General features: G+C 37.4%; 15 protein-coding genes across 15 annotated transcripts; 11 read left to right on the plus strand and 4 right to left on the minus strand. All coding sequences in view use genetic code 12, as the record gives it.

The window, feature by feature from the left end:
* Window positions 1-209: 209 nt before the first annotated feature.
* On the plus strand, window positions 210-3,059 carry SPAPADRAFT_49399 (uncharacterized protein; the record flags this gene model as incomplete). Its single annotated transcript, XM_007373873.1, has 1 exon — window positions 210-3,059. The coding sequence occupies one exon, from the start codon at window positions 210-212 to the stop codon at window positions 3,057-3,059; it is 2,850 nt and encodes a 949-aa protein (XP_007373935.1).
* A 246-nt stretch (window positions 3,060-3,305) lies between these two features.
* On the plus strand, window positions 3,306-4,880 carry SPAPADRAFT_135245 (glutamate--tRNA ligase; the record flags this gene model as incomplete). The annotated part of the gene is made up of 1 exon (XM_007373874.1): window positions 3,306-4,880. One exon carries the CDS (start codon window positions 3,306-3,308, stop codon window positions 4,878-4,880), a length of 1,575 nt encoding a protein of 524 aa, XP_007373936.1.
* Window positions 4,881-4,910: 30 nt separating this feature from the next.
* SMC5 (DNA repair ATPase) lies at window positions 4,911-8,102 on the minus strand (the record flags this gene model as incomplete). The annotated part of the gene is made up of 1 exon (XM_007373875.1): window positions 4,911-8,102. The coding sequence occupies one exon, from the start codon at window positions 8,100-8,102 to the stop codon at window positions 4,911-4,913; it is 3,192 nt and encodes a 1,063-aa protein (XP_007373937.1).
* A 575-nt stretch (window positions 8,103-8,677) lies between these two features.
* On the plus strand, window positions 8,678-9,410 carry MLC1 (Mlc1p; the record flags this gene model as incomplete). The annotated part of the gene is made up of 2 exons (XM_007373876.1): window positions 8,678-8,729; window positions 8,789-9,410. The coding sequence occupies 2 exons, from the start codon at window positions 8,727-8,729 to the stop codon at window positions 9,215-9,217; spliced, it is 432 nt and encodes a 143-aa protein (XP_007373938.1).
* A 121-nt stretch (window positions 9,411-9,531) lies between these two features.
* Window positions 9,532-11,405, minus strand: SPAPADRAFT_59775 (ribosome dissociation factor; the record flags this gene model as incomplete). The annotated part of the gene is made up of 1 exon (XM_007373877.1): window positions 9,532-11,405. One exon carries the CDS (start codon window positions 11,173-11,175, stop codon window positions 10,171-10,173), a length of 1,005 nt encoding a protein of 334 aa, XP_007373939.1.
* SPAPADRAFT_133325 (uncharacterized protein) lies at window positions 9,548-10,129 on the plus strand (the record flags this gene model as incomplete). The annotated part of the gene is made up of 1 exon (XM_007373878.1): window positions 9,548-10,129. The coding sequence occupies one exon, from the start codon at window positions 9,548-9,550 to the stop codon at window positions 10,127-10,129; it is 582 nt and encodes a 193-aa protein (XP_007373940.1).
* Window positions 11,394-12,643, minus strand: ARC1 (Arc1p; the record flags this gene model as incomplete). The annotated part of the gene is made up of 1 exon (XM_007373879.1): window positions 11,394-12,643. A coding segment is annotated over one exon (1,124 nt), but the record flags the coding sequence as incomplete, so codon positions are not given.
* Window positions 12,644-13,152: 509 nt separating this feature from the next.
* On the plus strand, window positions 13,153-15,040 carry ZCF11 (Zcf11p; the record flags this gene model as incomplete). Its single annotated transcript, XM_007373880.1, has 2 exons — window positions 13,153-13,327; window positions 13,392-15,040. The coding sequence occupies 2 exons, from the start codon at window positions 13,265-13,267 to the stop codon at window positions 14,973-14,975; spliced, it is 1,647 nt and encodes a 548-aa protein (XP_007373942.1).
* Window positions 14,987-16,816, plus strand: HGT18 (Hgt18p; the record flags this gene model as incomplete). The annotated part of the gene is made up of 1 exon (XM_007373881.1): window positions 14,987-16,816. The coding sequence occupies one exon, from the start codon at window positions 15,238-15,240 to the stop codon at window positions 16,660-16,662; it is 1,425 nt and encodes a 474-aa protein (XP_007373943.1).
* Window positions 16,817-16,865: 49 nt separating this feature from the next.
* On the plus strand, window positions 16,866-19,051 carry SPAPADRAFT_149136 (5'-deoxynucleotidase; the record flags this gene model as incomplete). The annotated part of the gene is made up of 2 exons (XM_007373882.1): window positions 16,866-16,972; window positions 17,300-19,051. The coding sequence occupies one exon, from the start codon at window positions 18,191-18,193 to the stop codon at window positions 18,965-18,967; it is 777 nt and encodes a 258-aa protein (XP_007373944.1).
* Window positions 16,924-17,700, plus strand: RPL28 (60S ribosomal protein uL15; the record flags this gene model as incomplete). Its single annotated transcript, XM_007373883.1, has 2 exons — window positions 16,924-16,972; window positions 17,300-17,700. The coding sequence occupies 2 exons, from the start codon at window positions 16,924-16,926 to the stop codon at window positions 17,698-17,700; spliced, it is 450 nt and encodes a 149-aa protein (XP_007373945.1).
* A 91-nt stretch (window positions 19,052-19,142) lies between the features above and the next one.
* Window positions 19,143-19,856, plus strand: ERV1 (flavin-linked sulfhydryl oxidase; the record flags this gene model as incomplete). The annotated part of the gene is made up of 2 exons (XM_007373884.1): window positions 19,143-19,276; window positions 19,330-19,856. The coding sequence occupies 2 exons, from the start codon at window positions 19,167-19,169 to the stop codon at window positions 19,790-19,792; spliced, it is 573 nt and encodes a 190-aa protein (XP_007373946.1).
* Window positions 19,857-19,970: 114 nt separating this feature from the next.
* RIB1 (GTP cyclohydrolase II) lies at window positions 19,971-22,383 on the plus strand (the record flags this gene model as incomplete). The annotated part of the gene is made up of 1 exon (XM_007373885.1): window positions 19,971-22,383. The coding sequence occupies one exon, from the start codon at window positions 21,324-21,326 to the stop codon at window positions 22,350-22,352; it is 1,029 nt and encodes a 342-aa protein (XP_007373947.1).
* SPAPADRAFT_134489 (uncharacterized protein) lies at window positions 19,993-20,487 on the plus strand (the record flags this gene model as incomplete). The annotated part of the gene is made up of 1 exon (XM_007373886.1): window positions 19,993-20,487. The coding sequence occupies one exon, from the start codon at window positions 19,993-19,995 to the stop codon at window positions 20,485-20,487; it is 495 nt and encodes a 164-aa protein (XP_007373948.1).
* Window positions 22,384-22,437: 54 nt separating the features above from the next.
* Window positions 22,438-23,844, minus strand: SPAPADRAFT_49409 (uncharacterized protein; the record flags this gene model as incomplete). The annotated part of the gene is made up of 1 exon (XM_007373887.1): window positions 22,438-23,844. One exon carries the CDS (start codon window positions 23,842-23,844, stop codon window positions 22,438-22,440), a length of 1,407 nt encoding a protein of 468 aa, XP_007373949.1.
* Between the last annotated feature and the right edge of the window lie 1,373 nt (window positions 23,845-25,217).

Below are 25,217 nucleotides of genomic sequence, written 5' to 3' on the forward strand. Positions count from 1 at the left end.
CTTTTTCTGCAAGACGGTGCAATTTATGTAACATATTCTTTACGTAACATTGGTAAAGAACTAGAAAATATTCGGTAACTCATCCGGTGTGTGTAATACACATTTCTTGGCAGTGTCAACGGCTCTCTACCAAAGTATATAAATACCATGAAATATCCTACAAACAGAAATATTAATCTCTTTCAAACAAACTATACTTGTCTCAACCAATGAAATTTATTCAAATCTTAATTGGTGCAACTGGAATTACAGCTGCTATTATCAACAAAGAAAAATATGCACAAAGCAAAGGTCTCATTTTGGATGGTCTTGGTCCTAGAGATGTTAAGGAACCATTAATTGAAGATCACTGCGTCCAAAGTTGTGCCGAGGCTGCCGACCATAAATATCCCACATGCCTTGGCTACCAAGATAATGATTTATTTTTTTCATGTGTTTGTGGAATGGACCCAGGCGCGTATCCATATGATGAAGTTGCTAGAAACTATTGGACCGATTTATTCTATTGCCTTCAATCTTGTGATGTAACACCTAGCTTCCAAAATTTACTCAGTATGGAAGAGGCTAGGGTGCAATTTTGTGCTGGCCAAGGAATCAAAGGAACGAGTCAAACAATGACCATCGAACAAGCTGAAAGCTGCAGCAGGCAATGTGTCGAGGAAGCACAATTTCCGGAATGTGATAAGTACGAAGACTATGATGTTCTTGGTTGTATGTGTGGTTCTGACCAAGAGAACTCCTGGACCAACTATCAAACATGTATTAATAACTGTGGCTTTACCAAGAAGTACGAGGGGATTCTCTGGGATGAAGCCAAAACCCAAAAGTGTAATGGTATTACTCCAATTAAGCGAAAGACTGATCTAGAAGTTATGGAATGTCGTGCTATCTGTGTCAGAAGATTAGAGAGAGATGGGCCAAACTGTTCTGGGTACGCGAAGAATGATGAACAGATGTTAAATTGTGCATGTGGGATTGAAGATGAACACTATTGGAGTGATTTACAACCTTGTTTTGATGATTGTGGAACCACCAAAACCCTTCAAAGCCTCGAGTTGCCTGAAGTCAAGACTGAAACTTGTAAGAATTTTAAAGAGTTTCTTGAGCCAAAATTAGTGGAAGCTAAAGACGACCATTGCTTTTTCTCGGTCGTATATCAAACAGAAAGAAAATTTCCTACTTGTATAGGCTATGAAGATAAAAATGAGATGTTTAGTTGTGTATGTGGGGTCGAAAATTCTGATTATTGGTCTGCTATATGGTCCGAATCCTCATCCTGGGATTGTACATACTATCGGCTGTTTAGGGAACTCAAATGGGAAGATGCAAAACCCCAAATATGTGATGGTATTACAACTCTTCCAGCTAATCCTGTATCATGTTTCGAGGCAAGCATGGACAAGGTGGAATCCATCTATCCAAGTTGCAATGGCTATGACGATATTATTGTAAGGATGGGGTGTATGTGTCATTTGGAAGAAGAGAATTACTGGCCCGTATTTGTTGACTTTCTTTCTACTTGTCGAGACTTTTCCCATAAAGAAATGAATGGCGAAGAATTCAGAAGTTATCTATGTTGGGAATTTCCCAACTATTTTCCTCCAAAAGTTAAAACTACATCTGACCCTGCTGGAAATAATCCTGTCAATGCACCTATTCCACCTCCTGTTAAACCCGTTGATGGTACTGGAAAAACTCCTGACGAAGTTCCTATTCCTCCTCCTGTAGACCCTATTCCACCTCCTGTCGAGCCTGTTGACGTTGTCAAACCTGTTGACATTGTTGAACCTGCTAACGTTGTTGAACCTGCTGCTCCTGTTGACATTTCTGGTAATACTCCTGACGAAGTTCCTATTTCACCTCATATTGACCCTGCTGCTCCTGTTTCTCCTGTTTCTCCTGTCAAACCTGCTGCTCCTGTTTCTCCTGTTGAACTTGTTGTCCCTGCTGGTAATAATCCTGCTGAGATGTCTATTCCACCTCCTGTTAACCCTGTTGCAGCTATTGATAATATTATCTCGGAAGCCTTTGGTCATACTAATGGCAGTGGATGTGTTCATGCATGTGTAAAATATGTGGAAAATGACATATCTATATGTGGTGAAGCAGTGGATATTAATTGTATTTGTGAAGTGGAAAACCCCGACTATTGGGTTCCATTGTGGGATTGCCTCACCAAATGTCCAATGTACCATACTGAGAGCGGTACTTCTTGGGAAATGGGTAAATCAATCTTTTGTAAATTTTCACCCAAACCAACAATAGATAAAGAAGTCCAAGAGGTAAGTGAACCAATTGAACCAACTATTCCTGAAATAGAAGAAAATAAAAATGACAATAAGGAACCAGAAGCTGTTTTACAAACCTTTACAACATCGGAAGCCCAAATATTTACGGAGAAGGAAGTTGAACTGATAACAGAACTTGACGTAGAAATTTCCACTGAGCTGATAACAGAAGTGGATGAAATGGTCACTGAACTGATAAAGGAACTGATAACAGAACTGATTATGGGACTGGTCACTGAACTGATAATGGAAATAGTGACAGAGAAGGTCACTGAACTGATTCCAGAACTGGTTGTGGAACTGGTGTTAGAATCTACATTATCATCAATGGCAGAACAAGTGACAGAGCTGCAAAAGTTGATCAGAAATACAACTTACACTGTAAATGCCACTCAAACAGAATGGTTTACGATAACCAGTTGCAATGATAGAACTGAATGTAGCACATTCACAGTAACTGAAACTAAACTTGCCAACCATTTAACTGGAAAGAACTTCCCTATATCTGCAAATACAGCTCTTCAACCAACACCCTCAACAAAAACATTTAACTCAAATGTTAGACCAATAGTTGCCCAACCAACAAAATCCCAGTCAATAAATAACCAACCAACAAACACCAGATCAATGAATTCTCTTCCAAAAGCTAGTTCTACTGATGGACTTGCTCCTTCACAATTTTCTGCCCCATTTGTGACCCAAAATGAAAACTCTGCCGCTTCTTTTGTCCTTGGCCCATTAGTATATTTGTTAGCTATTATCTTGATTTAGATTATTAACTCTTTTGTATAATTAAAGAATTTATATTATTGTTGGTCTAAAACACTTGTAAAGCTTGGAATATGCTTCTGGTATGGCAAATTAGTTGTTTTATGATTGAATATGCTTTGTATATAAATTGCAAAAAGTAAATGTTATGCTACCATCTGGTCGTTTTGAGCCGCATCAAAATTTTGAAAAATTTCAGAAATTCAAATTAGACCATACATTGATTCTTCTCCAGCAAATCCATATGATATGAAAAGTATAAGAGTCGTATTTGCCAGGAGCTACTCCAAGGCTTCGATAATCAGTCGTAATAAGAAACCCAATCCATTGCTACTGAATTCAACTTTGACATCTGACAGGAAACTGCTGCATCATCCCACAACACCAGCACGGACAAGATTTGCACCTTCACCTACTGGATTCCTCCACTTGGGATCTTTAAGAACAGCTTTGTATAACTACTTACTTGCAAAGAACACTGGTGGTCAGTTTTTGTTACGTATTGAAGATACTGATCGTACTCGGTTGGTTGAAACTGCCGAAGAGAATATTTATAGTACATTGAAATGGTGTGGGTTGATGATTGATGAAGGACCAAATGAAGGTGGACCTTACGGTCCATACCGACAATCTGAAAGAAGAGAGATATATAAGAAGTATGCTGATTTGTTACTTGAAAGGGGGCTAGCCTATAAATGCTACTGTTCAAAAGAAAGATTGTTGGAATTGAGAGAATCAGCAAAGAAATTGAAACCACCTACAAATGTAACTTATGATAGAAAGTGTTTAACCAGTCAACATGAACGTGATGAACATGAATATGTTATTCGATTCAAATCGCCCGAAAAGTATGATCAGTTTGAAGATGTCCTCCACGGAACACTTAACTTACAACCACAATATAACCAACAAGATCGAAGATATGATGATTTTGTCATTGTGAAAGCAGATGGAATGCCCACGTATCATTTTGCTAATGTTGTAGATGATCACCTCATGAAAATTACTCATGTTGTCAGAGGTGAAGAATGGTTACCTTCTACTCCAAAACATATTGCATTATATAAGGCATTTGGATGGAGAGCTCCAAAATTTATACATATCCCTTTATTGACTTCATTGCAAGATAAGAAGTTATCTAAACGAAGTGGAGATTTGAATATTTACTCCCTAAAGGAGAAAGGTGTCTTGCCTGAAGCTTTAGTAAATTTTGTGGCATTATTCGGATGGGCTCCAGTAAGAGAAAATCCTGGCGAAAGTGTAAGCGAAGTGATGGACTTGCAGGAAATTGTCAGCCAGTTCTCCATTGATCATTTGACAAAGGGAAATGCCAAGGTTAGTGATTCCAAATTGAATTATCTTAATAAGGAACATTTCTTGAGAAAGTTAAACCGACCAGAGGAATTTAATAAGTTAGTTGAAAGTTACTATCCTGTATTCACGGAATTCACCCATGGCAAATACAATAAGGAATACTTTACCAAAGTTGTGAAAATTGTTGGACCACACATTGGATCAATGTCTGAAATTGAACAAAATCATATGTATATTTTCCAAGAAGTTGCCTACTCGAAAGATAAAATACCAAGTGAACACACTATAGAGATTATCTCGCAAGTTGTCAATGACGAAGCATTAGAATTCAATTCTTTGTTCAAAAGAATCATGAAAGATTCTGAAATCACTAGAAAAGAAATATTCACAAGTTTAAGATTTGCCATAACTGGTGGTAGCTCTGGATTATCTGTCCACGAATATCTTGAACTTGTTGGAGAACAAGAATTCAGAAACCGACTTCAACAAGCCTTAGATTTTTTAAACTAATATGTACATATAATTTCCTGTATATACAATCTATTCATTACTTATAAAATCCAAAAATCCTTCTCTATCATCGACTTCAATTTGAGGTCCGGTATAAATACAATGAACAACCATGTTTGGATGGTAATATAATCCTGTCAACAATTTGGGTGTTACCAAGAAATATTGGGATTTGTTGTTTTTACATGCAGTATGAACCAAATATCTATGGGCCATCTTCTCGTTATTTGGATCCATACCTTGATTGATTTCATCCACAATTCTAAACGGAGCATCGGTCAATCCTTGCAATGCCATAATGAAGAAAATTGTTGAAACTGAACGCTCGCCTCCAGACTGAGATTGGTTATCCAAAACTTTTAATTCAGACTCTTGTCTGAATTTAACGAGAATTTGCAATTTCCAATCCTTGTATCTGTCCAGTTTAGCCAATTCCACAATCCCATCACTAGCTACATGAGTAAATCTCTTATTGAAAGCTAATGAAATTTGCTTCACAAGATCAGATAATTCAGGCTCCCACAGTGATCTAATATCATCAATACGTTTATCTAATCTTTCCTTCTCGGTTTGAATTCGCGGTAATTCAATTTCTGCAACTTCAATGTCCTTTAATTTCGTCTTTAATGATTCGATAGAACTATGATCACCAGTCGACATAAGAGATCGTTCATCTTCCAACAAGTTAATCTTTTGCATCAACAATGCTTCGGTGAAGGTGTTTTGTTCCATATACGTGTTTGCTAATTCGGATAAGATTGCTCGTTCATCTTCGGTATAATTCTTACTTTGTTCTTGAATTTGTCGAGCAGCATCACCTTTCTTTAACTTATCGTATTCTGCTTTACTGTTGTTGTACTCTTCCATTAATTCCTGCCGTCTAACATCAAGCTCTTCCAACAATGATTCAGCTGATAATTTCCTATTGGCCAAATTTAAATGCTTTAATTTAGTTAGAATATATGCCAGCATTTCTTCGGAAACTTTCAGTGTAAGTTCAGTAGTTTGTTCAGCTATGCTGGAATATTTAGCAAATTTAACGAGGATCTTAGCTTCAATCTGTTTAATCTTGTCGGTATAATCCTTGGTGGAATCAGCTTCCGCTTTTTTTACTAGCTTCTTCTTGCTGGAAATGAGCCCACTTAGACGTGCCTTTTGATTCTTGACTGATTGTAACTTATCTCTGTCGCGCTTGGTCAGTTCTAATTCCTGCTTGATTGCATGCTCTTCCTTCTTGTATGATTCAATCTTTTCCATCAGTTCTTGAATTGCTTGCTTTTTGCCCTCGCCTTCTTTCTTAATTTGTTGAACTTCTTTGCCTAGCTGGTCCTTCATTTCTTGGGACATACCTCGAGAGCTGAAATAATTTGATCGACCAATCTTTTCCGTGATATAAAATAACTGTTTATTTCCATATCTTGATCGTTGAATATTGAAGAGAGTATCACCGGCAATAAATTTCATAAATGGAACTCGACTCGTCTGGGGATCAGGGGTTGTTAATTTCTCAATTACTTTGGCTGGCAACGGCTTCTTGGATATAGGAATATTATGGATTTTTGAAGTATCGTACAACATGCACAATACTTCCTGTGGTCCACGAACAAAATCAGCCAAATATCCATCAAATCCCATTTGTTTAAGTTTTTCATTACTGACGAATGGTTGAGGTCTTTCAGTTACTTTGGTCAATCTTAAGGGGAAGTTCTTTTGGATTTCTGCTGAAAAGTGTTGAATCTTCTTATAGTTCTCTTGTGAGGATGTAGTGACTGAGAATAACGTGTTATTATCAATAATCTTTTCCAATGCGGGTGCGAATTCACGTACGGTCACATCACAACTTATAACTGGTGCTTCGAAATAGCACCCCTTAAGTTGGGAAGTTGTTCGTAATTTTCGATGTCCTTCAAATGATTCATCACGAAGTCTGTTTCTGTATTGAGAATTAGATAATAAATCTAATTTATCAGTGCTTTCAAGCTTCTTTTGCACTTCGGCCAATCTTTTCTTTAATCGGTTGTAGTCATTCATAAGTGCTTCATTGGCATATTTTTCCTGAGTGATTTGATCTTGTAAGTTACGGATATCTTTGGTCTTGTCCTTGGTTACTTCGTTTAACTGGGCAATTTCATTCTCATCCACTTCTTCCATGGTCTGTTCCATCTTGATATGTTCATTGAGATCGCGACGCAACTTTGTTAATTCCGCTTTCTTCTCACTAGCCTTATTCTTTAAGGAATTGCTATTTGCTTGTAACTGATCAATTTCTTCTTTTATTTTTTGTTGTTCTTTTGTATGTTCAGCCATTTGGCCTTGGAGGTCGTTAATGGTAGTTTCATGCCTACCTAATTGCTCTTCAGTCTCTTCAATAGCTTGTTCTGTGGCTGCTTTGTCTTCTTCTAGTCCCTTGACGGTGTTTGCAAACTCTGCAACTTTCCGTTTGGCAGCCTGTTGTTTTTCTTTGAGAGATTTAATTTGGTGTTTCAAATCGGATAATTGAGCATAAGGAATCAACATTTTATGATTATGTATTTCTTCTGTCTTTTTTTCGTATTCTTCAAATTTCTTGGCTTCTTGTTCGAGTTTCTCTTTTTCATCATGTAAATGTTTTAGACGATTGGTTATTTCTTCAACTTTTCTGGCAAGTTCTTGACTGGCATTGTCTTTGCTTATTAAATCTTGATGAATCTCTAATAAATGACCATCACCTAGTGTTCTTTCAGTTTCAAGGAGCAACTTTTCAGGAGATAACGCTGCGAATTCAGCTGCACGTTCCTGAGGCAAGAAATGACAAAGATTGTCTAGTTGAATATTGAGCTTTCTTCGTAAATCTCTGATCATACTCTCGGTAACCCTGGAATCGTTTATATACCACGTTGACTCCTTCTCAGTGAACTCCCTTTTAATAGTAATATCGTCCTTACTTTCCACATTCTGGAGTGTGATCTCTACCGTGGCTCGCTCATGGCCCATTTTAATTATAGATTTCAAATTCTTTCGCTTGATTAAATCAATCTTGCCTCCAAGCCCAATACATATAGAAGCAACAAGTGTACTTTTCCCACTTCCGTTAGGACCAATAATCATGTTTAATCCAGGTGATAAGTTGAATTCACCGTAGGAATAAGTGGTAAAGTTCCATACTCGGACAGTCTTGAGGAATCCTGGTTTAAACTCTTGAGAAGCATCTTTATTTAGCTTTCTTCGCTTCACTTGATGCATGGTATATGCTGGTTCTCTTCGAGATGAGGAGTGCAAAATGCTAGATCATGTCAAAGGTATCCTTTTCTGCAAGATACGCGCGTACTGTAAAATCCAAACAAAATTAGAATTGGTGGTGCTACCAGTTGAGAAAGTAAAATAAGTGTTCGACTTTTCTCTTTCATGGCAATGGTGTGATGATTGTGTAACTGAGTTGGACTATAAGGTTGTGCAAGAGGCATAGTATACCCAAAGGCATTCCAGCATGAACAAGCAGAAATGAAATCAAGGGGACATTAACTTCCAAATGGAACCGAAATGCTCTTGAGATGGACATTTATACTATTAACTATTTCTTTCCCCTCCTTCTTCTCAGTATCAGCTTATTTATATCTATCGGTTACTGCTGTTCAATCAGTAACTTTACTTTGTAGTATGTTCTACGTAGCACATGAGGTATACTGCTGTGTACAGTGTGTGCCTGATTCTAGATTCCATACTATGAAACAGATCCGGGTAACCTCCACTTTTTTTTTGTAGGTTTGTTTACATTTTGTGGGTTGCACGCGCATAACAACTAACGGTTTTTTTGATCCACACAAGAGGAAGTTGTTCATTACGACAAGTAGATCAACAGTAACAACAATGGTATGTATTGACCAAGTGTATATGAACGAGTTGTGGACCCAGACTAACAGAAGTTCTAGTCTCAAAATACTAAAACTTATAAAGATGCCTTTGCCCTCTTCGACAAGAAGGGAACTGGTAAAATCCCCGTTGAACACTTGGGTGATTTATTAAGATCAGTTGGCCAAAACCCTACTTTAGCTGAGATTTCAGAATTGCAAAAGACCGTCAAGGGTGATGAATTTGACTACGATACTTATGAAAGTATAATCAACCGACCAGATGGATTCAAGCCATTGGGTTTACCTGAAGATTACATCAAGGGTTTCCAAGTGTTTGACAAGGATCAAACTGGATACATTGGTGTTGGTGAGTTAAGATACATTTTGACTTCTATTGGGGAAAAGTTGACTGATTCTGAGGTTGACGAATTGTTGAAGGGTGTTAATGTTACTTCTGACGGTAATGTTGACTATGTTGAATTCGTCAAGTCTATTTTAGATCAATAGGTTAGTTGTATTTATTTTTTGGATACCCCCACAGGTTTAGACTATGATATTATACTGTTTAGTAAAACACAAATTAGAATTAATTTGTAGATGGAGCTGCTACCATGATTGCTACTGGAGTTATAGCACTCTTGCTGATTTGTACTCATTGCACTTCTATATAATATATAAGTTAATCTACTATTATGGTACCTGTTTATACGAGTAAGAATACTATCTTTAATAGTGTTCGTTAACTATGGTGTAATTTGGCAACACATTCTCACGAAGAAAAAATTGCACCAAATAAATTTAAAGTACAACATTTCCCCTCCAAACGCAACAAGGTTGATGACCGACACAATAGACGTTTCTGTCCAAGAGACAGAAGTCAAAATAGACTTAAAAAAGGATGAGAGATTTCACATGTATCCTAAAGACAGAATATACGCCTTGGTAGTGACCAGTGCTATAGTCGGGGCAGGGGTTGGCTTTTACGATGGAATAAAACTTGCATCATTACGATATTTAATTGAAAACGGACACAGACTACCAACTACCGTTGGTGGTTGGTACTTTTACCACAAGAAGAAAAACTACGTTATGTTGGTTTCGGGAGTTAAAAGTGGTGCATATCTGAGTTTGAAATATTCTGCCGTTATTGGATGTTTCTTTGGATTGGAATACCTTCTCGATTGGTCAAGAAACAGCATCGATTTTATAAATACTACATGTGCGGCAGCTGTACTAACTTCAACATATGTTGCTACTCACCAATTAAGTGCAAGACAGCTGAAGAAGCTTATATTCAGAGGTACTGCCATGGGTCTTGGTCTTGGATTAATGCAAGATTTCTTAATATCACAAAGGCGAGGAAGAATATGGTATTTGGAAAAACTAGGATTCAACAGCCAACCTAAACTACAAGCATAAGCTAAATCATAAATAATTGTAAATAGTGTATTATAGAAATATTATTCGTCGTTCTCCTCATCGGTATCATCAAGATCTGGTATTGGATACTTCAAAAGAGCAGCAATACCAGTCAATTGATTCAATTGTACTCCTGATTCATGTAAACTGGAAAATATATACACACCAGCACCGTTCCTTTTGGCTTGTTCCGTCAACTCAATGTACTGTCTTCTGGTTTCAATATCATCACTTCTAAATAATTCATCAGTAACCATTAAATATCTCACAGCGTCCATATTAAGTGCTTTGCTAACTTCTTCAAGACCATACCATGCACGGCCATCATCATTGTTTAATGCACGTTGGAAACGCAGTAATGCATCTGATTCCTCGGCGAATTTTGTATCAGCCAATCTCTTTCTGGTGTCTGAATCTGCCAACACTTCTTCTAATCCTTGTAAATACCCAGTAGATGAATGAGCAATCAAGAATTTACCCTTGTTGTCTAATATCTCTTGAAATTGCTTGTTTTCTTTTCCTGAATTTCGTAAATCCAAACATTGTTGTATTAATCTGTCGTATAATGTCTTTGCAAGGAATCCTGGCGATGCCAATACAACAACTTTCAATCTGTTCATATCGAAATGTCTCACCATAGTCTGTATAACCATATTATAAAATGAATTCATGGCTTTGTCCAAATCTCTCGTTCCATATTCGTTATTCTTACGAGGAATTGATTTTTCAACTTTAGCTTGTAATACAGTCATGGTGTCAGTCACATAACAAATATGGGCTACCCCTTCTTGGAATATGACTGCACCAATATCGGCCTTCTTTTCAATGGAACATAAATCATCCAACAATTTCATATCATATTCATCCCAGCTTTCTTTAATGATTGTGATTTCCTTATTCAATTCAACTTCAGCAGTATGGTAACTGTTCAAGGGGACGAATTCTTGCTGTTCCAAGGACTTACCATTGACTCTCATAGTTTGATCAGATGCAATATAATCAATATCTTCTACGAGAAGTTTCAATCTAAGTAACACCTTTTCCATTTTACTTTTTCCCTTTTGAACTTGATTGGCGTTCCCCTTCTTTACATTTCTATGTGTCAATATTTGAACAACATCCCCCACTTTTAACAAGTTGTAGAGATACCATAAATCCTCAGAATCTTCAGGAACCATGGTCAATGCCACATTCTTGTCCTTTAACTTGACCTTATTCTTTACTTGCATTGTGTTATTTGTGTTGTTACGATGTGGTCACTTAAAAGGAAATGACTAATGTATTTACGATGATGAATGATGATATTACTCACAGAAAAAAAACTTATGTCGATTGGCTGTGAAAAAAAAAAATTGCAATATATTAAAAAAGTGTGATATCTACTTAACTTCAGCCTTAACAATTGTAGAGTTCTTACATAATTCACCCTTTTCGTTAACCAATCTCTTTGGTTCCTTACCTTCTTCGGTATAAGTAACTTCAAAGTTTTCATTAGTACTGAATCTTTCTTGACAAGCTTCCCAGATCTTCTTCTTTGGGTTCAATTGCTTTTCAGGAGTACCATTGAATCCTTCAAAGAAAATCTTATCACCAGCCTTAGAACCTGGTGGTGGGTTGACGAATTCAACCTTACCTTCTTCAGAAGCACACAAGACCATGGCGCATGACTTGACCCCTCTCATGGTGACTGGTTTCAAGTTGGCAATAACAATAACGTATCTTTGTTGCATTTCTTCAATTGGAATGTAGTTGACTAAACCGGAACAAACAATTCTTGGTCCATCTTCGTCTCCCATGTCAATGGTGGACATATATAAGGAATCGGCATTTGGATGCTTTTCAGCCTTTTGAATGAAACCAACTCTGAAATCAATCATGGATGGGTTGGCAGGAACATTAGCAGCAGCAGCGGCAGCAGCTTGCTTTTCAGCGTTGGCCTTGGCCTTGGCTGCCTTCTTGGCCTTTTGAGCTTCAGCCCTGGCCTTCTTTTCTTCTTCGGTTAATTCCTTCTTACCGTTTGGAGCTGCGCCAGTAGCGGCGGCAGCGGCGGCGGGAGCGGCAGCGGCAGCTTCCTTAGCTTGACCTTCAGCGGGTTTCTTCTTTTCCTTTTCCTTGATTTCTCTTGGAATTTCAACATTGTAATCAATCTTGATCTTGTCAGCTTCAGGAACATCAACCAAAGTGTTTTGAACTAAATCAACCCATCTAAGAATGTGTCTGTATTTGGCGATATTTTCAACAGCGGTCCATTTACCAGCTAATGGGAAAACTTTTTCAAAAACGACTAAATCAGACTTGCTTGGAACAGTACCAGCAACGTAAGTCTTGGATCTTAAGGAATCGTTTAAAACAGTCAAGGATTCAGCCTCATCGAATCTACCAGATAAGGTCTCGAATTGAGATGCAAGGGCTTGTTCTTCTTGGTTTAAGGTTGGAAACTTGGAAGCATCAACAGAGGAAACTTCTGACAAGCGGACTTTTTGAAATTGAGAAATTAATGAAGACATTGTGGGTGATGTGATAAAGTTGAGGAGATCTTCATGATTGAAACTCGCAGTTTTCTTTGTATGGGTGTCAAAAATTTTCAAAAAAAAGAGATCACGTGATATAATAATTACGGCCAATCTGCAACATACTGCAAATGTAATTAGACATAACGTAAACTGTCATGGTAAGTAAGAGGAATCCAATCGTTGATCTAGGCGATCTTTCTAATGGGGTATTTTACTAGATATTCCGAAATTGAAATCTGGTAATTAGTTAAGTAGTTACTAGTGTTAATAATTTTCCAGAATATTTGGCAAATTTCGATCGATATTCGCAACAAACAAGACACAGTTAAAATTCTATAGGTAAAATCTTGAAACTCAAACCCTATTGTTGCTCTGCACTTAATCAGAACACGTATATACAATGCTTATTACAATTTTTGATAAGTTCTTACACACTGTGGCACGCGATTGCTAACACACATACGTAAAACCTTCCCGATTTGAACTTTTTTTTTTTCCCCTGCCGAAAAAGGCGGCCATCGTTGGGGGAACAAATGTTAAAAACAATACTCAAAATAATATTGGTGGAGAGAGAGAGCTAGTTACATTCGGATTTCCGTATACAATAAATGGATATCATAATATGAGTAGCGAGGAGACGTCGATGACTGCCGTGGAAAATACCCCCGAGACAGTCAATAAACCAGTATGTTATGCTTTATGTTTTGTCCACTTTCAGTTTTTGTTTATTAACACACACACACCAATAGAAACGCAAGAAAACAACGAGAGCATGCAACCATTGTCATAAGGCCCATATGACATGCGACAGTAGTCGTCCCTGTAAACGATGCATACAACGAGGATTAGAACTCACATGCGAAGATGCACCACGAAAGAGAAAGAAGTACTTGGCCGATGTTCCCAATGCCTCGTTAGTGCCGAGTCGTATGGAACTGACAATCTCGGAAATTCAACAACCAACAAATCTGGGACGAATAACTTATGAAGCCACTATGTTTCAACATAGTGCTACCGTGCCCAACATGGTACAAACTGCCGACAGTATGAATTATACTATTCCCTCTAATGATTTCCACACTCAGCCGTTATTCCCGCAACGTCATTTACCCCATCATTTACAACGATCTAATTCACATACCCAACCTCACGTGCAACCTTTATTCCCCCATAGTCAACCACCGTCACAGCATCCACACACACAGCCTCAGGGTATGCCTGCTAAGAGAAGGACAAACTTTTTGTCCTCGGCTGCTGATTTGGAGTACTCTACCTTGTCAAGTATATTACAAGATAGTTTTGGTCATCCAACTACATCCAATGAAGGCACACCCAATTCATCAGGATCTCCCCACAACCAACTACAAAATAATTACTCGCAATCAGGTTCAATAATAAACTCACCCAGTGAAATCCAGACATTACCAAAAATACCAGCAACCCACTCAACCACCCTGTCTCCATTGACACAACCTCATGAACCCGAGTCACGAACTTCCATTTACGACGATCTGAGGTATCCTAAATGCGACGAATCTATTAACCAGTATTTCATTGGCCGAACTGAAGCAGACCATATCCTGTTGTTCCCCGATATAATCACCGCCATCGAGAATATGAAAGCCAATGATCCAGCCGTGTATTACGAACGAAATTCCAAACTGACATTATCGTTCTCCATTGGCATATTACCCGAGGATAACCACTATAACAAGCAGACTAACGGGGCAAGCGCTGAAGATGGATTGTTCAAAGAACCAGAGGAAATTTATGATAAAGTCAAGAAACCGTTTTCTTATACTCCGGGATATCATCGATTAATTGCATATTTAAGAAAGAGATTTTCCAAACCAATGTTGGTGGAAATGGCCGAGTCTATGGCTGCATATAGACCTTCATTTATTGCGTGTACGAACTCGCTAAAGGAAGGCGATTTGATCTTTATGGAGCAATGTTTCCAGCGTACGTTGTTAACATATGATAATTTCATCAGAATTAGTGGTACGCCCACCATTGTCTGGAGAAGAACGGGAGAGATTGCCTATGTTGGAAACGAGTTTTGCATATTGACTGGATGGACGAGACAAGAATTGGTTGGAGGAAAACAAAAGAAGTTTATTGTCGAGCTATTAGACGATAAGTCCGTGTTGGAATATTTCCATATCTTTTCTCATATTGCGTTTGGAGATTTCTTGGGTGCAACCATGACGGAATGTACGTTGTTAACTCCAAATAAGGACGTGAAAATCAGAGCTGGGTGTATGTGGACACTAAAGAGAGATGTGTTTGGTATTCCAATGATGATTGTTGGCAATTTCCTCCCCATAATATAGAAATCTGTAACAATATAGTATTATGTATTTATTTTATATGTGCAATTTTTACACAAAAAATTTGTGAGTGTTATCTTTTTCGGTTTACGCGACCTTGCAACCCCCCTTGCCCCCCTCAAATTGCTCACTCACCAACCAGCATCGCAATACATCAGCAATGCCACCACCATATCAACAGATGTCTTCATTTCAAGGATTGACTTTTGAATTAGTCTTTTCCGTATCGTTAATCTGTCTTGGTTCCCTCCAATTCGGGTACCACATGGCAGAGTTGAATTCACCAGAATTAGTGTTATCATGTCGGAGATCAGTTCCAGGAGACATCCCCTTTGCCGACTCTTGGTTCGGAACTCATGGATTTGTCCAATGTATCCCCATGTCACCTAGTCAAATCGGATTGGCCACTTCAATCTTCACCATTGGCGGATTATTTGGTTCGTTTTACGTGGGTCATTTAGCGGACAAGTTTGGCCGGAAAAACACCAGTCTCTTGCACTGTTTTATATACTTTATTGGCTCGTTCATAAACGGAATGAGTAATTCGTTTGCCTGGTTGTTGATTGGAAGATTCATTGTCGGGTTGGCTGCAGGTTCAGCATTGGTAATTACGTCATTGTACATAAATGAAGTTGCACCTGTGAATGCAAAAGGGTTATTAGGCTCCATGAATCAAGTAAGTATCAATTGTGGGATCTTGTTTACCCAGTTGCTTTCATTAAAATGGGCCAATGATAACCAGTGGAGATACTTGTTGTTTATGGCTTCCGCCTTGGGGTTTGTCAATTTGGTATTACTTTATGTTTATGGATTAGAATCCCCTGTTTGGTTAGCTAACAATGGCAGGTCCACAGAAGCTTTTACCGTTTTGCATAGAATAAGAGGTGGAAGTTATTCAGTCGCCACCGATGAAGTGAATAGTTGGAAGAACAACCATAGAGGAAATATTACTGAAACTGATTCCGGCTTGGAAAATGGACCAGGAAACATGGCAATTGACGATAGTACCAAGAGAATAGTCACTGTCAAGGAATATGTCACTTCACCTGAATTCAAAAACTCAAGAACTGTGGCAACTGGGATTTTGGTTTTGCAGCAATTTGACGGGATTAATTCAATTATCTTCTACGGAGTGTCTGTGTTGGTGTCAATTTTTCCTAATCATGCCATTGTAATCAATTGCCTTATTTCCTTGGTCAATGTGGTTATCACATTTGCCTCGGCTACCGTTGTTGACAGGTTGGGCCGTAAGCCTTTGCTCTTAACATCGGTGTCATTTTTATTCATCCTGACAATATTAATGGGTATAGGTATAATGTCCACCAATTCGGTATTATCCATAGTAGGTACATTCACCTACATCACCTTCTTTGCAATTGGACTCGGTCCTATTCCATTCCTTTTGGTGGGAGAAGTTACACAACCAATTGCAAAAGCTAGTGCTCAAAGTTGGGGAACATCCATGAATTGGGTAGCCACATTCATTGTTGGTTATTCATTCCCGGTGTTGATCCACAAGTTTGGTGGATCCATTTATTTCTTGTTTTCATTCATGTGTTTGGTTAGTTTCTGGTTTATTAAACAATATATTCCTGAAACTAAAGGTAAAGATTCCTATGAACAAGTTTGGGGTGGATTTATTGGTAGCACTAATGGCTACAGTAGTCACGTGGAAACAGAGCATTATTAGGGCTAAGCCCTAGAAAAGTGAAATTTGGAAGAATTTTATTTTATTTTTCGCGCACTACTTGTGTAAAGTAAGTGCTTTTTTTAAGTATAGGGAACATTTTGTTTTTTTTACATAGTTAATAAATTAATCCTGCATACTGTGAGGGAAAATATTCACCTACTGAGAAAAAAAACTTGTGCTAAGCATAGACTTTTTTCAAAGACATTTTAAAAAATCTTTTCTCTTTCTTTTAGTATTGTACTTACAGTCTACACAGTAACAATGCCTACTAGATTAACTAAGACCAGAAAGCACAGAGGACACGTTTCTGGTATGTAACATTCGAAATAGATGGAATAGCCAAGGTCAACATGTAATGATGTATCCAGTTTATGTGATGTCAAGAGTTCAATAAAACCTATGAATAAATTTTCAAGATGAAGCAAAACGACTACCATCATCATATCACACAACTACGAGATCAACCACAATATTAAAACAACAGCTAATAACAACCACGTTTCTAAAGTTATATCATACAATAATCTACTATGTATCCCCTATTTTTCATTCTATTACAAAGCCCATCACTAAAATCATGTGTTGACCTAAATTCACTTTGTTAACAAAAAAAAACTTTTTACTAACATTCTTTTAGCCGGTAAGGGTAGAATTGGTAAGCACAGAAAGCACCCGGGTGGTAGAGGTATGGCCGGTGGTCAACACCACCACAGAACCAACTTGGATAAATACCATCCAGGTTACTTCGGTAAGGTCGGTATGAGATACTTCCACAAGCAAAACGCTCACTTCTGGAGACCAGAAATCAACTTGGACAAATTATGGACTTTAGTTGACGAAGAAAAGAGAGACGAATACTTGAAGTCTGCCTCTGCTTCCGCTGCCCCAGTCATTGACACCTTAGCTCACGGTTACGGTAAGGTTTTAGGTAAGGGTAGATTACCACAAGTTCCAGTCATTGTCAAGGCCAGATTTGTTTCTAAGTTAGCTGAAGAAAAAATTAGAGCTGTTGGTGGTGTTGTTGAATTAGTTGCTTAAACTTTTTAAGAAATAGTCTACATTTCTTTGTATATTTAAAAAATAATCATAATTCAGTTTTAATTGAGGGTTTAAACATAATCATAACATACCAATACATGACTTCATTCACGTTATAAATCAGTTTGTACAGTATTCGAATTTTATGTCAAATCGAGCTTTTGATGTCAATTTTCGGCTCTCTCTATCTCAGACTTGTTTATTCTATTTTGGCTTAGTTTGCTCTCTGTTTTCTTAGTCTTGTAAACTTTTATTTATTTTGCAAAAATGACCAGAACCAAATCACCACATAGGTAATATCACTTTTGGTTCCATTGGAGAAGCAGTTTAATAAGAGCCTTGGTAAATGCAGCCAGATTAGTATTGTTGTTATGTATATCCTGCATACAAATTTTTATTATTATTTTATTGCAAACTCATCATTGCACAGATCCAGATCAAATCAAAACAAGCTTGTGTCCACCACTACAAAAATTTCTCACTTGTGTTCATGATTAGTAGGTTTAGACCATTAACAACACTCCGTCCATTCCATAGATATAATTTACAATATACCTCCTTGCATTCAATCCACTTTTCTACCTCATCTGAACTCATGACCTCAACCAAAGATTTATCTGTCAATGTTTGGCAACCTCAAGATGCTGTTCCACCACACGTCAAAGAGTTGTTAACTCCAGGAGGCAAACCCATCAACTATATCCTTGCATTCATACAAATCCTCAGATTGTTAAAGACCCAAAAGCGTACTGGGTGGATCGCCTGTGGTGTTCCCGCCTTTGACACCGAATCTATTGCTGACCACATGTATCGAATGTCCATCATTTCCATGCTTGTTCCTCATGTCAACACTGACAAATGTGTCAAGATCGCCGTGGTACATGACATCGCTGAGACTCTTGTTGGTGACATCACTCCATTCTGTGGGATTTCCAAAGAGGAAAAACATCGTCGTGAGTTAGCCACTATTGAATTCCTCTCGGAGATAATTAAACCATATAACGAACCATTCTCGTACGAAATCAAGGAATTATGGTTGGATTACGAAGAAATAAGGACCCCTGAAGCTAGATATGTTAAAGACATAGATAAGTATGAAATGATCGAAACTGCCTGGGAATACGAACAACAGTTTGGGTTGACTTATGACTTGAGCCAATTCTATACTGCTCGTGCTGCCATCAAGACTCCGGAAATTCTGGAATTATGTGATGAAGTGATTAGAAGAAGAAATGAACTTGTTAAGAAGCTCGAAAAGGAAAATTAATAGATTAACCCTGTGTATATTAGTAGTGTTTGATTATGTACAATTTCTAATATTCTCCGTACAAAGTCTAGTGTAAGTGGGATAGATTCGATTTGTAATTAGTTCGCACTAATCCGCAGCCCGATTTTCGCAGAGTTTTGAGATTTTCAATATTTTCACAATAATTACTAATCTTAGTGGCAAACCAAAAGATTTAGTCATGTCCACCGTTATAGAGGTAGAAAAGACCAAGACAGAGGTTAATAGTGACGCCAAACCTAATTTCGGAGTAACTGGTCGTAAGATCGTATACGATAAGGATGGTAAACCGTAAGTATTACATTTCTCGCCTATTAATTGAACCCTACTAACACTTTTTCAAGATGTCGTACATGTAACACGCTTCAGGATTTCCAATTTGCTACAGCTGGTGCAAAGAAACAAGTAAAGACACCAGTAGTATCCGGAATGAATCCAGAACAACCAGTTAACACGAAGATTGGTTCATATGCTAAGGAAGATCCACCCGATGTCACCGTTCTTGGAAGATCATCATGGACACTTCTTCATTCAATCGCCGCAACATACCCGGAAGAACCTACAAACAAGCAACAAAAAGATATGAAACAATTCATAAATTTGTTTGCTGGGTTCTACCCATGTTGGTTTTGTGCTGACGATTTCCAAAAATACATCACCACCAATGAACCAAAAGTTGAAACTCAAGATAGTTTAGGCAGATGGTTATGTGATGCTCATAATGACGTCAATAAAAAATTAGGTAAACCAAAATTCAATTGCGATTTATGGAAACAGAGATGGAAAGATGGATGGGATGAACAGTAAACGTTTAGAAGTATTATTTCATGTAAATAGAACAGATAGCAATATATAGAATAAAACTTTTTCTAGAAACGTTGAATGTGAAATTTTCAGAACAAGGGGGGAAGGTTGCAATTGGAGGCAGGTAAAAAAAAAAGGTTATAGTTAAAAACAAACTTTATTCTTTCTTTTCTGGTCTCAAATAAGAGCTATCCTTTTTAATAATGTTTGTTAGAACTAGTCTTGCCAAGTCAATCTACCCAACTCGTTCCTATTCAGTTTGGAACTGGTTCAGAGGCTGGGCTAGAGCTCCTCCAATGCAACACTTAGTGTATCCTCCCCCACATTCTCAATTCACGACTGGAAATAGAATAATAGATACTTGGATCACCGAAACCAGTGAATTGTACCCTTATTTAGCGGTAAAGCAACCATTATTATTAAATTTTACTTATGCTACTGAGAAAGACAACAAAATAACCCAACATCTTTTCGATATCTTGAGTCAACAGGAAAAATATCCTTTGAAAGAAGATGTCTACTTGGTTAATATCTTGTGTGATTCTCAAGGTGGTCGAGAATTGATGATGGAATATTGTGTAGGTTCTCATATTCCTTGCCTTGTTGTGTTGAAGAAACAATTGGTTGTGAAGACATTCCCACTTGATGAAGAAAAACATGGTGAACAAGATATCATTGAGATGCTTAAGCAAATTTAATGCGATATCCGGTAATTCCATATTCGGAAATAGACTAAAAAAGAAAAAAAAAATCGGATGAATATTCCGACGATGAAGTTGGTGCTAATAAGCTGGGGAAAAGAAAGAAATGGAGTTTGATATTATTATCAGAAGAGTCTAAATAGTTTATTTTTATTTTGATAGTAGTTCATGCTTTGCATTTGATATAAAGTTGCATAATTTATGCCTAATTACTATGAATATTTTGTAAAAATTTTAAATTTGACATATGCTTTTAATGATGTTAGCAAGCTCGGTATAGCCAATGTAAAGTATAATTAATCTTGTATACCCAGAAAAGTACGGATATAAAATGCTGTTGTATTGATGTTGGTTGGTATATTCGGTTCAATCATAGCTTACAAATCGATGAAAAATTTTGCAATCGTTTGGTGACAAACTCCACAGTTATTTTTTTACAGGTTGGTGTTTTCTTTTTTACTAATTAATTACATAATAAATTTACTATTTGTCAGATTAGTCATGGTCATGTGCCGAGGCTATAAATAGGAATCAGTTCCCGTCAATTAATTTCTAATTAAATACAAGAACATCTATAACCTATTCACATTCATTTAACAACGATTTAAGGCATATTTAAGACGTGCTAGTGATATAATTTGTCTTGTCATACATCACTTATCACTTCAGTAAAAGACACCAAGAAAGAAAAAAAAAAATCCTAAATCCGGAACGTCAATCGAAGGAATACAATAGAAAAAAGGGAATCCTGCCGACAGTCTATTTTTCAAAATTTTACCCAGATTGCCTCTTTATCAAACATACTTGATTTAGCTTTCAATATAACAATCATCATGCCTATACATTCCGAGAACATTCAGCATCCACAACCATCCAGTCAAATTACGTCATCTTCAATACCCGATGTCCATCAAATCCCGCTTGTGACTCCCAAACCCTCAACGGCCAATGTCCCCACTATTACAGCTCCTAAACCAGCTACCCCTGATTTGTCACCAGAGGAAAGAGAGGCAATAAAGCAACTGATGAATCTTCCTGATACGTTACCTATTGTGAATTGTCTTGCCCGTGCCCGTATTCCCACCACCCAAGGTCCTGAGATTTTCTTGCATTTATACGAAAACAACATTGATAATAAAGAACATTTAGCTATTGTCTTTGGAGAAAACATTCGATCTCGATCGTTATTTAAGCAACGTAAGGGTGAAACTCAACAGGATAGAATGACCAGAGGAGCATATGTCGGTAGATTGACCCCAGGTAGAACCATTGCTGATCGTGATGAGATTTTAAACAAGGAATTACATTTTAATGAAGATGGAACTTTGATAATTGACGAAAAAACTTATAGTGATCCTACTTTGGTGCGTATTCATAGCGAGTGTTATACCGGAGAAACTGCATGGAGTGCTCGTTGTGATTGTGGAGAACAATTTGACGAAGCAGGAAGAATAATGGGTGGAGACGGCCATGGATGTATTGTATACTTGCGTCAAGAGGGTAGAGGTATTGGATTGGGTGAGAAATTGAAGGCCTATAATTTACAAGATTTAGGTGCTGATACCGTTCAAGCCAATATAATGTTGAGACATCCTGCTGACGCCAGAGATTTCTCGTTGGCCACTGCAATCTTATTAGATTTAGGATTAGTGGAGATTAAATTATTGACAAACAATAGAGAAAAGATTGTCGCAGTTGAAGGAAAACACCGCCGTGTTAAGGTTTTGGAAAGACTTCCTATGATTCCTTTAAGTTGGCAACAAAAGGAAAATGGAATCCATAGTAAGGAAATTGAAGGATATTTAAGTACAAAGATTGAACGAATGGGTCATTTATTGGAGAAGCCAATTAAAATCAATTAATATATGTATATAAAAGAATAATACCAGTTAGAAAAAAAGAACTATTAGTGTAGTATTTTCGTGTTTCCAAAACAAGTTGGCCCAGTTAAAGCAAGTTAACGTCATTATTAATTCGGATAAACTTGAGATTTGGATATCTTTCCCTTGGGAAATTATCTCTCCATTTTTTACTATAGGAGCCTGTGTTAACTGCAGCTGCTTTTGTCCGTTGATGTATCCTATTTGATTCCCATGCAGTTGAAGAAAATTCAGCTCCAGCGGTCACAGCCACATAGAGCACTGACTGTTTATGGCCTTCTATAATAGTTTTAATCTCCTGGGCAGTAAAGTTCTTCTTTTCTTCGCTAGTAGTATGTAATTTAATCTGGTATAATTTATGCCCCCAAAACATTTCCATAATTTTCCTAAATGACGCATTGGACCATGTGATTCCAATACTTCGAAGGTTAGTCGCATTCAAAGAGAGCCAATGTAAATCCAGATACGGGGTTATATTATTGTCAAAGATAAGCTCAAGAGAAGTAATATCGCTCAAGATAAACACATCGCCCATTTTCCTAATTGGCAACTGCGGTACATGAAACCCCAAGTGTTTTATTTTCAATTTGGAGATTTTCCGATGCTTGAATTGCAGAAGGACATTCTTGACATTGGAACATATACAAAGTGTATTTAGGGCTTTGAGATGAGGAATGAGACGCAATGGATCGGAATCAATCTTCTCAGAACCTTTAATGTGTAGTTGCTTGATCGTAAAGTTATCCGAGATATTAGTGCTAAATTGGAATTTATTGTGGACTCGAAGTTGTGATATCTTATCAAGTCTGGCAAATTGTTTCTGAAACATGGTTGAATCAAACATTTCCACATCCACCGTTATCCAGGGACACTTCTCAGTCAAGTAAGTATAGACGTAATCAGAATGACTATTTGGATTTTTTATCCGAAGAAGAACATTCTTCACTAAACTCAATTGCGACTTACCCAAGACTTTATTGAAATCATTAAATCCATTAACAATTGTATATTGAGTTTGAAAAGGCAAATATACATTTTTACTCTTGGAAATACCCACTACTGTAATCGAATTATCTTCCGGCAAGTAAACAAAAATCGAATTAAACAATTTGATTGAGCCAAGTCGATAAAGCTCCTTGTTAACTAGTCTAATGTTTATAGTGTCGATTTGATTGATGTAACTAAATATCGATAGGATTATTGATTCAGATATCGAAAGGAAAGTTATTAGTTCTGGCTTCATCTTAGTAAAACCACTGGCACCCTTTTCTTTCTCAGTTGTGGCATTGGTTTCAGGACTTTCCAGACATACAGAAATAACAGGCTCAACTTTCATATCTAGAAGCTCACTCTTGTAGAAAGTTGTTTGTGTCGACAGACTCCTCTCTTCCAGTTTAACTTTTGAATCATCAATATTCAAGGCATTCCTTGTAGAGGAGCGGAGCTTTCGACGCTTTGATGCAGTTTCATCCATTACTTATTAACCTGAGGTCAAAACGTTTTTAAGAAAACAATATGAATGGTTCGAAATACGATTGTAGTAACCATCTTAGCATAACATTTCCTGGAACTCTAGAATTTGTTTGATATGTTTTTGTGTCGAAATTCTAAGAACAAACTTTTTTTTGCAACCACGTCTGGGCGCATCAAAGACTGTAAATATTGACACGCATCAACAAGTAGAAACAACAATGACCTTGCATATCGTCAAATTTATTAGTTCCAGATCAGGTACATTTGTTTCGGATGAAACTATTCAAAGAAGTCGCCCAAAAGAAACGGTATGGGGAGTTGAGTAAAATGCATTGGCGGTATTAATTACTATCAACGGTCCATCGGCTCACTACCAGCTAAATTTTCTCCACATTATTACACTTTACCGCTGGGACGTTCAACTTATGACTATATCTAGTCCACCCCTCTTCATTAGCGAACCAGAAAAAAAGAGGACCGCGAAAGGTACAACCCCCTAAATTAAGCGAGAGAATGGGCCGATGATTCAGATCTAAAAAAAAAAAATTAAGCAGTCATGTTAGAAATATGGGGTTTGCCGGGTATGAGCTCTGACGAAAGTAAGCCACCTTTTTTTATGGGCTAATTCAAAAGTATGCTAGATTGATATATTTTTGTCATTGGTCACATACAGAAGTTGGATGTCTAATTAGTTCCAAATGCAGGGTCTAGTTTGTGTCAAAATTATTTGAAATAAGTAGAACCATCACCCAATCACCTCTATTATGTAATCTACTATTGTAATGTCAACTGGGTGACTGGGAATCAGATCAGATGTAATTTTCAAGGGCGAGGGGGTGCATGACCATTTGATTAGCAAAAAACATAACCTTTTCCAAAAAAATAAAATAAAGAGCTAAATAATATCTTTATTGGTATTACAATGTAAAGTGATAACTTAGAAGACTTGCTACTTGCTCAGTCAATCTACAATTTAACACTTAGTACATATTGGTAAAGCATGGTCTGGTGTGATGGGGAAAAAAAAACACTTTAAGCAATCACATGTACTCTAATTTCGTATTCTTTTTTAGTACAGTGTTACGATATTTCCTAGCCACTACATTTAAAGCATGACGAAGATTCTCCAGGAAACACATGACAGGACATAAGACTGTTTTAGACATGGATCATCGCATTCGATATCATGCGCTTTGCTGTGACTTCTTTTACTTGACACTAATCTCAACCGTGCAACTGGTACAGGGGCTTGTATATGCACTTTAGAAAGTAGTTAAAGGCTTATTCCCTTTGCGGTTTAGTTGGGTCGGCATCAATAATTTAGTGGCTTGTATCCGTAACGAGTCCACATGTCTGTTGTCATGTGAATCACCA

The sequence above is a fragment of the Spathaspora passalidarum genome (genome assembly GCF_000223485.1).
Source record: "Spathaspora passalidarum NRRL Y-27907 unplaced genomic scaffold SPAPAscaffold_2, whole genome shotgun sequence".
NCBI classification, from domain to species: Eukaryota; Fungi; Ascomycota; class Pichiomycetes; order Serinales; family Debaryomycetaceae; genus Spathaspora; species Spathaspora passalidarum.